This window comes from Gavia stellata, chromosome 30, assembly GCF_030936135.1.
Source record: "Gavia stellata isolate bGavSte3 chromosome 30, bGavSte3.hap2, whole genome shotgun sequence".
Lineage (NCBI taxonomy): Eukaryota > Metazoa > Chordata > Aves > Gaviiformes > Gaviidae > Gavia > Gavia stellata.
The window spans coordinates 1,367,972-1,380,858 of NC_082623.1; the positions used below are offsets into that span (position 1 = coordinate 1,367,972).

The 12,887-nt window shown below is 57.2% G+C and overlaps 1 protein-coding gene across 1 annotated transcript in view; it reads left to right on the top strand.

Moving 5' to 3' along the window:
• The first annotated feature begins 1,922 nt into the window (after nucleotides 1–1,922).
• Nucleotides 1,923–12,887, top strand: part of PPFIA4 (PTPRF interacting protein alpha 4) — a 31,299-nt gene continuing 20,334 nt past the window's right edge. The window contains exons 1-5 of the mRNA XM_059830996.1: nucleotides 1,923–2,159; nucleotides 10,262–10,363; nucleotides 10,491–10,655; nucleotides 11,272–11,346; nucleotides 12,483–12,578. Of these exons, the coding sequence (XP_059686979.1) occupies nucleotides 1,923–2,159; nucleotides 10,262–10,363; nucleotides 10,491–10,655; nucleotides 11,272–11,346; nucleotides 12,483–12,578 (675 nt within the window). The remainder of the gene's footprint in view (nucleotides 2,160–10,261; nucleotides 10,364–10,490; nucleotides 10,656–11,271; nucleotides 11,347–12,482; nucleotides 12,579–12,887) is intronic.

A 12,887-nucleotide genomic window follows, 5' to 3' on the forward strand; every position in this document is an offset into this window, starting at 1 on the left:
ACGGTTCCCCTGGCCCCGGCAGCATGTGTCTGCACGTCTGGGTGTGCACAAAAGCATCTCCTTATGCACGCCGCCTTTGAACAGGGGAGAAGTGCCCCACTGTGCCGCCGAGCTGTTTGAGACACGAGCTTTTGTTCCAGTCCAAAGGGCCAGAACGGGCTGATCTGGCCCATGACTGCGTGCAGGTCGTTTTTCTCTGTGTGCGTATGTTAGTTTGAAAGGGGGGTGATATAAGGATATTGAGACCTAGCCTGGAGAATTTTATCTGTTGTAAAGATTTAAAAACTTGCTAAGTTAAGGGAGACTATCCCATAAGCACTGTTAGACCAGCTGCCTTCGCACTGAGCTTGCCACGTCGTGTTTTGCTGCTTGGCTCGAGTCCTGCTCGCGGTTTATCCCGTTGCAGACAAAGCCTTGCAAAGACAGTGATAAGGGGTGGGTAGGTCCCCAGGGTGGCTGGGGTGGCAGCGGCACACTGACCCTCGCTGCTGGGGACTCTCATCCAGCTGTAGTGGGCTGAAGTTCACCCAAAAGGCTGCGTCAGTAGAAATCCCCGTTTGGCACCTTGCTTGCGGCAGGGATGGGGGACATCCCAGCCTCTCGCCCCGGTGGTTTTGGGCTGTGGAAGTGGAGGTGAGGCTGCAGGTACCAGCATCGCCCTTGGGGTCAAGTCCCTGAGTCCACCCATGCTTTAATCCAGCCTAAATCCGGGCTGCTGCCCAAATTGGCAGCTCCGCCTCTGCCCTCCAGCTTCTCATCCCTAGCACCGGCCAGGGAATGGTGCTTGTTGGGCAGTAATTTGGGGATGCTGCTGCCTCCATCCCCTGGGTAGGGGTTTGACTGATGGAGGATGCACTGAAGTTCGGTTAACACTCAATGGCCAGTCCCATCGCATCTGTCCCTGTTGATGCCACAGGAAGAGGCGGCATGAACATTAGTCTGATCATTTAACTCATTTGTTGCTGTGACTTCATGCCAGGTTTGGGCCAAACTCAGGTTTGAGTCAGATTTTCTGCAAATGGAGAGTTTCTGTGGCTGGAGGACACTTGGGCCACGGGGTCCCTCGGCAGCCAGGCGCTCCGCAGAGGGGATGGAATCCTGGCCCAGGATATGTGAATGCCAAAGACTATTGCAGGATTTTGGGTCCTGGGGATGCTGTTCCCTGCAGCTCGGTACCGTACTGGAAGCAGTATAGTGACCACGTGGTGCAGGGTGGTACAAGCTGACACAGCCCATTCCTCTGGGTGCTAAGCTCACCTGTTGCAGCCCTCCAGGGTTTGATGGGGGTCAAAAGGTGCTGGACAGGCGCCCTGGGCTTTTTAGGGACAGCAGGAGGGATCTGATCTCTGTCCCCTCTCCTGTAGGTCACCGCTGCATGTTTGAAGAGCTGTGATGCCAAACGGAGACACGTTCCCGCACCAGCAGTGACCATCTCATCCAGCCTTGGGGAGAACAGCCCACCGTCACCGGACTCCTCCTTAGCATGCCTGGGCAGCCCAAATATCCCCTGGACCCTCCCTGTGCTGCTGCCAGCTTGGGCTCCCCGTTGGGACGAATCCTCAAGAGTTGCTTTGTCCTCCTCTGAACATCCCCATGGCTCACTGATGCTGCAGCCCCTCCGAAAGGCATCAGAGAGGTGACACAAGGGACCCTGGCAGTGACAAGCAGCCAAGCAGGGGGATTTAAGACTGCGAGGGCCTTGTTGGTGCCAAGGACGTCCCTTCAACCCCGCCAGAGTGATGCCAGCTTCTGCTTAGCACCCAGGAAGAAGGAATGGGGGATCCCCATTGCCCCCTCCTGTGCTGGCTCCCCTGACCCACGGGAGCCCGTAGCAATGTGATCGGGGCCCCACAGCTCAACAGCACCCGCTGCCCGCCCCACCAGGCACCTTCAGGACCCTTGCCCACCCATCACACCCCGCCATGATGTGCGAGGTGATGCCCACCATCAGCGAGGGGGACCCTCTGGGTCCCCCACAGGGCTCCGAGGCGGATGCCGACTTCGAGCAGCTGATGGTGAACATGCTGGATGAGAGGGACAAGCTGCTGGACACCCTGCGGGAGACCCGCGAGACGCTCTCTGTCACCCAGAGCCGCTTGCAGGAGACCGTACGGGAGCGTGACCAGCTCCAGCGGCAACTCAACTCAGCCCTCCCACAGGTAAGGATCTGGCCCTGGGATGAGCAGGAGACTTCATTGAGGCATACGAGGGCGATCGGCCACTCGGATGTGATTTTTAGCTCATGTCTTTAGGAAGGCTGGCTTGGTGTGATAGCAGTGATGCTGCCAGGTGTGTTGCACCTCATGCCAATAGTAAAACCCGTAGGTTCTCCCAGGCCAAGCCACAACTAGCTGGAACGTCTCCCCTTCTCCTCTGTACCCCTCATTGGTCTGCAGTCCATGCAGGGGGGTGTGAGAGTGTAATGCCCCCTCTTGCGCAGGGGAATGGGTATGAATAAGGGGCAAAACCTTCCTGAGGACACCCCGGGGCAACGGGGAGGGAGATGCAGGGCCCATGCTTGCTCATTGGCACCAAAGAGTGCTTAGGGAGCAGACAACACATGTTGGGTAGCAGATCTGGCTTGCTGCCTCCAGCCTGCTCCTTGGGACATCAGGCTGTTCTTGATTTCATGAGTCCCCACTGGCACTTACAGAGTCCCTGAATGGGAACGTTAACCACATTCCTTCCCCACTGCTGGAAGGAAGTCCCAGCTCCCTGCCCCTTCCCTTACCAGGAGGGATCCTTTCCTTCAGCCCCATCGCCCGGTGGGGAGATGGGACTTTCTTTGTCTTGAGCTTGGTCCTGAGAGGGGACGCTGGAGGCAGAACTGGGTGCAGAGTGCGGATCGGGACGTCGCAATGGGCCCATTTGTTCCCGGAGCCAGAGTAGCCAAGCAGCAGGCAGAGAGGCTGCCAGAGGTCTGTGCTGAGCAAGCAGCCCAGGGCATGGGGAAATCGAGGCTTGCCATGGCTCCACTGAGGTTTCTGGCTCTGCTGAGAGCCTGGTGTTGTTCTGTTCCTGGCTCCTCCACCTGCAGGACCCGCTCTAAGTACTCCAGGGACCTGGACTTGAGCTCAGCCTCACAAAGATGCTCACGTCAGAAGAGGATGGGGTGGATCAGCGTTGCTGAGCTGCGCAGGGTGGAAACGAGCTGCCCGCCTTCCCTGTGGGGTCCTGTGGGGCAGCACGCAGCATCCCAGGGCCCAGACTTGGGGGAATCAGGCTACAGGGGGGCTTTTGCACCACTCCATTGTGGTTGTGTTGTGGGGAGAGCCGGTGAGGAACCCCGCAGCCAGGGGAAGCAGGAGGCTTCGAACGCTTCTGTCCGTGTCAACTGTGCCAGTGCTGAGACCTTAGATCCTCCTGCCTTACCTGGGTGCTGGGGTTTGGGATACCCCAGGGAGATGGGAAATAACCAATGGATCAAAACCAGTGGAACAAGTCAGGACAGAGCTTGGGCTGCTGGCTGGCCGGCTGTCAGCATCCCTCCTCTGCTCTGAACAGGGGAAAGCAGCTCAGGAGGAAGGCAGCCCATGTCCTCATCCATGGAGCTGTGCTGGTCCTGGCTCTGCCCTGGTTGCCGAAAGCAAAACACCTGACAATGCTTCCCCGGGAGCTCCTGGGGTCCCCACGGATGAGTTGCTCTCTGCCCCTAGAGATGCGCTAAGATGTGCCCAAGTGTTGGGTGCAGTCAGGGCCACCACCACCTCCTGTGTGCCGGGGGCTCGCCTGCCCTCTGCTCCTGGCTCCCCAGCCAGCGCGCGCCAGAGAGAGCAAGCCAGGTCACCCTGAGCGCGCGCCGCCCGCCCCGCCGCAGCCGCCTCGGATTAAGGGACTGCGCGGATTTAGTCTCCGCTCCTGGTCCAATAAAGGGTCCTCGGTGCCTCGGCACGGGTGGCGTGCAGACGGAGCAAACTGGGTCAGCGCAAAGAGACTCGGTGGCAGCACCTGCATCCACAAGACCGCTGGTTGCCCCGCTTCAGCCGGGGCTGTCTCTGGCTTCGTGCACCGCACAGAGGGATGTGATTAGGGTGGGCAGCAAATGGGGAATTTCCCTGAGCTCCCGCTGCCTCCCGCTGCCCTGCCTGTCCCTGCGCAGGCAGGGCTGCTCTGCGCCCGGGCACGGCGGCTCCCAGTGCCCACTGTGCCGCTTGCCCTCAGGGCTGCACCGGCCACCCTCATGGGACATGAGGGCTCGGCATGAACACAGGGAGCAAACCCAAAGGCACTCACCTGCCCAATGGGATTAATCCCAGCATGTACCAGGTAAGCGGGATGCGGCGGGTCTCTTCCCCAGGGCACTGCGCGGGGGCATTCCATGGGCCTATCCCATCCTCTTCCTCCTTCTCTGTGAGCCCTTTTGCCCAGGAGCTTGCTGCAATGTGTCAGACCCCATTGGGATGGGATTCAATCTGGATTCCTTGAAGAAACCCTTTTCTTGTGGCAGGGTTGGGCACCCGGGCTCATCGGTGGCCACCCATGAGGCTGACAGACCTTCCCCAGTGTCACCGAAGAGCCAAGCTCTGGCTGTGCGGAGGACGTGCTGCCTGGGGAGGTTGGGGTGGATGGTGGTTGGGGGACGTGGCACTCTGCAGCATTTCAGGGCACAGTAGCAACTGGGTGGGGTGGGATGCAGAGTGCCAGCAGAGCCATCAATGAGGCAGGCAGGGAATGTGTGTGTCTGGGGCAAACCCCTGCATGGGGCAGGCAGGGAATGTGTGTGTCTGGGGCAAACCCCTGCATGGGGCAGGCAGGGAATATGTGTGTCTGGGGCAAACCCCTGCATGGGGCAGGCAGGGATGCTCCAGGGATGCTCCTGTCTGTAGCTCCCATTCCCCCTTGCCCGTGCGGGGCTTGGCTGCCACGTGGCCAAACCGTTCCCCCCCCCCCAATCCATGGGGGCATCCCTCAGCCCCCAAAAGGCAGAACTCCAGGGCGATTTCCTGGGGAAACTAAGCTGCCTTAATGCTTCTTACATGATTTATTTATTCATGTGGGAGCGCTGAACGCAACTTAATCGGGCTGAAAGCTCTTGGCTCCAATCCCTCTGCCCTCCCTGCTTGCGCAGGGGGCATGCGGTCGAGGACCAAGCCCTGACCAGGGTCCGGGTGCTCTCAGCAGCCCCCCGGGGCCCTGGCACGGTTGCCAGCTTCCTCCTGCCTGGCTGCTCAGCTCAGCCCAGCTCCCCCTCTTCTCTCCTGGGTGTAGGTGCCACCCGGAGATGCGACATGCAAGGCTCCAGGTGTATCCAGATGTGTTCCCGGTGCAGGGTCCTGCGTGGGATGGCACTTGTCCCTGCCATGCCAGGGCTTGGGGGTTTGGCAGGAGTCCACGTCCCCAGCTGTGTCAGGGGGAGAACAGGCTCCCAAATTTCACAGGGGCTGCTGTGCTGAGAGCCACCGATGGTCACAGAAACCTCCTGCAGTTCGTCTTTCCAGGCCCTGCTCTGCTGTGCCTTCACTGCCTCTTGCGGCTGTCTGAGCAGCTGAGAGCTGGACTTTTTGGAGTAGGCAGACCCCCTAAGACTCCCTGAGCTCCTTGGAGGTCCCCCAGGATCTGGGGAGGGTCCTGATATCAAACAGTCACCCCAAATTCCTCCCGTTTAACTTAAAAATATATCTAGAGTTAACACTTGCAAAAAGCAGCGTGAAAATAGGAACCCCAGCAGCTCCAGGCTGGGGGAAAACACCCACTGGGCGAGACCTTTAAAGTGTCTCAAAATTTTGGGGAAGGATAGAGGGATCTGGTGTCTCAGCATTGAACCCTTGGAGCTGGCCACCCTCCCACAAGACCAGGGTGCTGAGATGTTGGATTCCTGCTTGCTTGGCTGCACGATGCTCCTCCATGAGCAAGCCTGGGTGGAAATACATATCATGACTCCATGTTGAGAGCGGAGGACACCAATTCCCCATGGATGGTCCCCGCAGAATCACAGTGCTGTGGCTGAGAGGTCCACGACATGCCACTGCACTGCTCGGTGCTGAGGGAGGGTGATGGTCAAAGCCCTGGGTTTACCCGGCAGGATTTAATCTTTGTAATCCCATGTTACACACTGCTGGGGTTGCGTTTATCCCCTCAACTGTGACTTAGGGCTTTCTTGTAATTCTGCACTGCTCTTGGGACAGCAAGGAGAAAACGAGGTGATGGGTCTGCCAGCTCCCAGCGCGGACAGACGGACTGACGGGGCTTCATCCCGTGCGTGCCGAGTCAGAAGTGCTGATTTCCCGGCGTGGGCATCCTTCCCACGTCACCCTCCGTCACACACCTGGCCCGTCAGGAGCAATCACTCCAATTACAAGCTTTAAAATGCTATTAATCCCGCAGCTGGAGCCAGTTTGTTCCCGAGGCTTGAGTGCCTTGGAGCAGCAGCCACATTGCTGCAACAAATGGGGGAATTTTGCCTGCTTTGGTGCAATCCTGCTGCGTCCCTGTCTGTGTTGCAGACGGCATGGGGAATGGCAGAAGATGGCTCTGGGCTGAGGACTTTTGCATTTCAGCTTTTTCATACTATGAGCATTCTCCACCTGAGCTCCCTAAACCTCTCCTTGCTTTCCCAGCCATCTCCATGTAGCTGGTTTCTGGCCTCCCTCCAGCTCTTCCCTGTGCCTTCCCCATTGATGCAGCCAAGGGGGAAGACCCCGAACCCCGAACATGCCTGGTGCTGACCAAAGATCCGAGCCCCGAGACACAGTGCCCCATTTCAATACCTTCTTTGGTGCTCTAGATCTCCCTCCCTGCTCCGTCGGTGAAAATAGCATCCATCCACCCTGCTCCCACCTGCCCTGGGGCTTGGGGCTGAGCCCAGCCAGTCACGCTTTGGGTGGTTTGGTTTTAATCCAAATTAGCCACTTCCCGGGTTGCTGGGCTTCCCGCAGGGCTCCTGAGGACTCCCAGGGCTGTATCTCTTCTTCCGTCCTTTGATTGAAGATCAGGCACCTCTCCTTCACTTTCTAATCCGTTTATAGGTGTCCCTGCTTAGTTTGAGAGCTTATCGGAGCTGGGGGCAGGCGCCTCTGCATCTCCTGGAAGACTCCTGGCCGTGGCTGGGGCAGAGGAAAATCACCCGGTTCCTCTTTATCACCACTTTGCTGGGACTTAGAGCAATGGCATACCTGCAGATGGGGGTGAAAGCTGCGCTCCACAGTGTGACACTGCGGCTGGGAAGCCAGGGACAGCTTGTTCTCACGGTCCCAAACTTGCCTGGTGCCCACCGGTGGCCTGGAAGCAAGGTGGCAGTGCTAGGGCAGACGTCTGGCACAGCCGAGGCTGGTGCAGGTAGCTAGAGGCGGGTGCTGGATTGATTTATTCCTATGTTTCTATACTCAAAGCATCAAAATCAGGCTTGCAAGTGCCCCCAGTCCTGTGAACTCAGCTAACCCTTACTGCTGTCCCGTCTCGCTGGAGGGGTGTTGCTATCTTTGGTGGTAAATGCTCCTTTTTGCAGCCTTTCCCCAAGGAAGGACAGTTTTCACGGTCTCTTTTGTTTGCCACGGGATGCTCCAGGCCCGGCAGCCTCGCCGGGGTGCACAGCACAGGATCTGACCAGCCGTTCCTGGCGGGGTGGAGGGCTCGGAGAGGGGCACCCCGATGGATGGGGTTGGGCAGGAGCTTTGTGCTGTGCCCGGGAGTGGAGCCACCACCACGCTTTGACCTGCTGACCCGTGGATTGCATTGGGCTGGCCGGGGTGGGGGCTGCCTGCCTCTCTCTAGCGGATTTTCTCTCTCTTTTAATCTCCTTGTGTTTTGGGATGAAAGCCTGATTGTGGCCACAATCTGTACAGCTTGGCCAGCCCGGGCGGGCCACACAGGCAACGTGGGCTGAGGAGGGCTGAGCACTGGCAATCACTGTCCCCAGCGTGGCATTCCTCTTCTCTTGCTGCCTCCGATGCCTTGTCCTGTCCGTCCCATGCTACACATAGCCCTGTTCACCCCAGTGGGGAGAGCATCCACGTCCACAGCCCTGGCTTTCCCTGCCAGCCATGGGTCAGAGCAAGAGGTTTCCACCCTTTGCAGATCTGGTGAATCTTGCCCCAGTGCTGGGAGAGAGTCCACAGCCAATGTGTCACCCGCTCTTATAGCTTGGGCTGCTGAAAGACGCTTCTGGAGCCATCACGGCTGTGAGGATGCTTTTGCTGAGCTCCTTAAGCCTTGCTGCCTGTCTCCTGGCATATTGAGGGACAGGGGGAGTGACATATCCCTAAATCTGAAGCAGCCAGCGGTGCACGGGCACCTAATCTGGCACCTCTCGCTGCTGCTCTCGCATGCTTTCCACTGGGCATTCCCAACCCTGATATAATCCATGGGGATGCTCGTGAGCTGCTCGCTCCTGTGCGCAGCGCTTGCATAACCCAGCAGTGTGCACGCACATATGTGTGCTGCTGGGCTGTGCCGAGCCGTAATCCCCGCCGGCTGGGAGAGCACGTCTCCGGGAAAGGCTTGGCCAGCACAGCGATCTCCTGGGGAAGCCGTTCTGCAGTGACATTCACTGCACTTTGGGGGGCTGTGGGATGGTCCGAGAGCAAGCGTGGGATGGTGCCTGGGCATGGCAGGGGCTGGTGACGGAGGCTTGGGGGGCTGTGACCAATTTGGGGGACAACTGATGGGGACAGGGATGACTCCAGGGCTGGAGCGGTCCCTGGGGAAGCAATGGGGCAGGAGTGGGGCTGGGAAGGAGCCGGGGGACTCAGGCCCTGGGGCGACGCTGGGCTGAGGATGTCAGGTGGCAGCAGCCCTGAGGCATGGTGATGGGCAGAAAAGCAGCTGTTTACAGGGACAATGACTGACTTTGACTGACTTTCTCTTCCTCCACATTGTGGCATGCTTGGGTCCTGTCCCGCCCTGGGGTCTCAGCATCACCAGTGACACCACCATCCCCATCACCCCCAGGCTAAAAACAACACCAGTGTGAGCAGTTTGGGGTGGGAAGGGAGAGGGAAAATCTAGTTGGGACAAACAGAGATTAAAAAGCTCTTGATTTCCTGGAGGGATGTCATCTGTTGCAGAAGGTTTCACTTTGAGCTGAGCAGAGCATTTGATTCAACCTAAGCCTCAACATTTTGCTTCAGTTTGAAGGGTTTTTATTTGTTTAACTTGAAAATTAAAGTGAAATAAAATTTCACGCTGTAAAACCGCTCTCAGCCCCCTGTTGAAATTTGGTTTGTTAATTCTCAATCAAATCCTTCTCAGCTTCTTCTGAAACCCTTTTCCTTTTTAAGTTCTTCTCAACAACACTGTGAAACTGGTGTAAATTCATGAAGCGTTTCCGCATTTGCATTTTTCACCCCAGAAAATCCTAGCTGCAAAATGTCGCTTAGTCCTGGCACCACCTGACAACTGAAAGAGCAATTGGGAGCAATGGGAGAGTGCTCCTGGAGCACTCCTAACCCCAGTGCTTGGTTTTCATTTTTTAAGGGAAAATGAACTCTCCTGCATCCTAAGAACTTCACAGCGGGTTTCCTTTCCCCTCCGACACAGTCACAAGTGCGATTCCCCTGTTTCTGAGGAGCCCATCATATCCCAAAGGATGTGCTGGCTTTGCAGCTCTGCCTTGGCATCGCTCTGTGCACAGCTTTTCCTTGCTGGCTGTCACCTCCCTGGAGGGAGCAGTGACTGGAGCAAGGACTGGTGGCACCTGCCACATCTCCTGCTGTGCCCCATCTCTCTCAGCTGGGGTTCGGGGCTTGGGGGTGCCCCATAAGAAGCTTGATGGGGCCACACATGCTGGGCTGGGCCAGATCTTCCTCTTTCCTTTGGAAGGAGATTTTGGATGATGCCAGGTCCTGAGGCCATGGCAGAGGCTGGCTTGGGGCCAGGGGACCCATCCTGGCCGGCTGTGGCTTTGCGGTGAGTTTTAGCCTGATGGGATGCTCCAAGGTGGGTGCTCTGCTGGGTTGCATCAAGGGGACAGTGGGGATGGGAGCATGCTGATGGCCTTGACTGGCATGCTTTGAATGCCATCGAGCACCTCTGGAGCTGTAGAGCAGTTTCTTGTGTCATTGGACATCAAACCAAATGGATAAATATTGGGATGCTGCATTCTCCCTTGTCCAAAGCACTTAGGGAAGCCGGGAATAGATCACCTCCCAGCCTGGCTGTGCTTCTCCACCGATTTCTCAATGATGTTCCCCTGGTGTCCTCATCTCTCACTGGTTGGGTTTGGATCAGAAATGTGCTGTTCTGGAGGTCCTGGCAGTGGGGCTGGGACGCTGGCTCCGTCTCTATCCCACTCTCCCTGTTCACGGCCGTGCCCTGATTTCTGCAGGAGTTTGCAACGCTGACGCGGGAGCTCAGTGCGTGCCGGGAGCAGCTCCTGGAGAGGGAAGAGGAGATCTCAGAGCTGAAAGCTGAGCGCAATAACACCCGGGTAAGCATATAAAACCTGCTGTCTGTCTTTCAGTCCCCAGAAGTGTGGGATACTGCAGGCTGCTGGGCCAATATCGGCATCGCCACCCCCCCGGGGTGGTGAGAGCCTCATGCTTGCCCTCTTGCAGCTCTTGCTGGAGCACCTGGAGTGCCTGGTGTCGAGGCATGAGCGGTCCTTGAGGATGACCGTGGTCAAGCGTCAGGCCCAGTCACCGTCCGGGGTTTCCAGTGAGGTCGAGGTGCTGAAGGCGCTCAAGTCACTCTTTGAGCATCACAAGGCGCTAGATGAAAAGGTGAGACGGGCTGCTGGGACCTCTCTCCTGGCTCACTCCATCAGCACCCCCTGCTCAGAGCTGTCCTTCTCCCAACTCTCCTCCCTCCCACTGGATGCCATTTTTTGTTGTTAAGCTGGGTGGTGACATGGGGTCCCTCAGGAAAAAGGTCTTGGGTGTCCAAAAGCTGCAGCACCCTCGTTTTAGGAGCCAGTGGGGCTGCTGAGTGGATGGTGTGGGTTTGAGGCTGTTGGGGACGGGGAACTTGCTTCCCCGGGTCACTCACATGATGGTGGTGAGTGCTGGCATTTGGCACCCTGGTTCAGTCTTTGCATTATAACTCTTATTGTTCCTCCTGATTCATTTGCCTCAAGCATCTCCTTGCTCTGCTAAAAGATGTCTTCAAGCTGTCCTGGCCATAGGTCTGCAAGAGTCAGCTTGGCCCAGGATGTTCCTCTCCAACATGCTTTTGCTCTCCCAGGCGATGGGCTGGAGCATCTTTGAGCCTGTGCCCTGGACGTGAATCCACCTAAGACTGGCTGTCAGCCAGACAAAAGGGGCTGGGAGCTTGCCTAGATCCTGGGCACCCTCATCATGGATAAATAATGGCCTTCCCTGTTATCTTACATGACTGCAGGTCAGGGAACGCTTGCGAGCAGCCTTGGAGCGAGTGGCAACCTTGGAGGAGCAGCTCGTGGATGCCCATCGGCAGGTAAGAGGTATTTGGCACCCTACCCTGGGCTGGGGAGCCTGCTGGGCTGGGGCTGCTCTGTGTTACATTTTTGAATTCATGTTGTATTTGCTGAAATACCACCCTCAAATGATGACTCAGATTGGAGAAGTGGCATTTGGGCATTTTTAATGTGAGGCTTTTATTCTAAAATTGCTGTTTACGTGAAGGCTTGTCTGTATTTAAGGAAACCTTGTAAATATTCTGAAAACTTTTGTCTCACAGGCAAGATTTCCTCTGTTGTTTTGCTGTTTGGTGTTCATTTCACTGACAAAAGCAACCTGAACTTGAATCATTTAAGGGGGCTGAGAGTGACTTTGCTTGTTGGCTTTTCCCCTGCCTCAGCAGAGACCCAAACCTTGCTGCTCCAAGCACCCTGTCTTGCATCCCCCATTTCCTTTCTTGCTCAGGCTCTGGCATGGGGACTTCTCTGTCCCCAACACTTAGTCCTGTTCCTCTTGGAGATGGTGAATGACGCTTTCCTTCCTGAAGCTTGTGTCCAGCCACCACTGCCAAAAGGAAAGAGCCATCCTTATAGCCTCTGCCTGGCCAAATTTTGCTCCTCTTTCCAGTTCCCAGATGCATCTCGCAGTACTTCCCCAGGCTCAGCGGCGAGGTGGTGCCTGGCCTTCAATCACCTTGCAGGGACCTTCCCCCATCCTCCCCCAGCAGGAGCATGGTGCGATGTCAGTGTTTATCCCCTGCTCCTGCTGGCTACATCTGCACCGGGTTTGGAGTCTGTCTGGCTGCAAACTAGTGAAATGAGTTGGGAGGGAGTCCTGGAATGCAGGTCTCAGGTCCCCGAGGGCTCACCAGGAAAACCTTACTGCTGGGGCTCAGGCTTTTTGCATGCCTGTAGCAAGCATCACTGTGTCCATGCAAGATGTGGCTTCATCCTCCATCAGTGCTGGGCCTTCACAGCATCTCTGCCTTCCCCTCTCTTCTTCACCCTGTCCCTCCGGTTCCCCCCAGCCATAGGCACTAGCTGAATATGACGGTGGAGGAAGCCAGCGGGAAGCCGGTTGCAGACCTGGGTGCACCAGGGCTGGCCTCACCCGCAGCCAGACCAGCTGGTCTCATCTGCTTTCTCTCATTAATTAAGCCCCGTTGTCATGCAGGTGGCGGTTCTGCAGCAAGGCGCCACGCGGGAGGCCCCGGCGGGTGAGCGGGATGAGAGGGAGACCAAGGAGCCAGCACAGAAGCTTCCCTGGAAGGTGAGAGCCCCAGAAGCCCCTACTCTGACCGTGCTCACCAAGGCCATCGTTTCTCCAGCCCCCTTGTCACTGGCTCCAGGGTGCTGAAAACTTTTTTCCCTCTCTCCTGGGTCCAACCCCCTGGGAAATGCCCTTCCCAGTGGATACAGGCCATTTCTGAGTGGAGGGGAATTTGTGCTCCTGCTTGGATGCTCCTAGGGGCTCTGCTTCCCAGAGACGCTCTGGGAAGCCCTCAAGCCTTCTATCTTCCATCATGCCTGTGAGAAGCCACATCCCCAGCTAGCAGAGACTGTTGACAGGGTGTCCCAG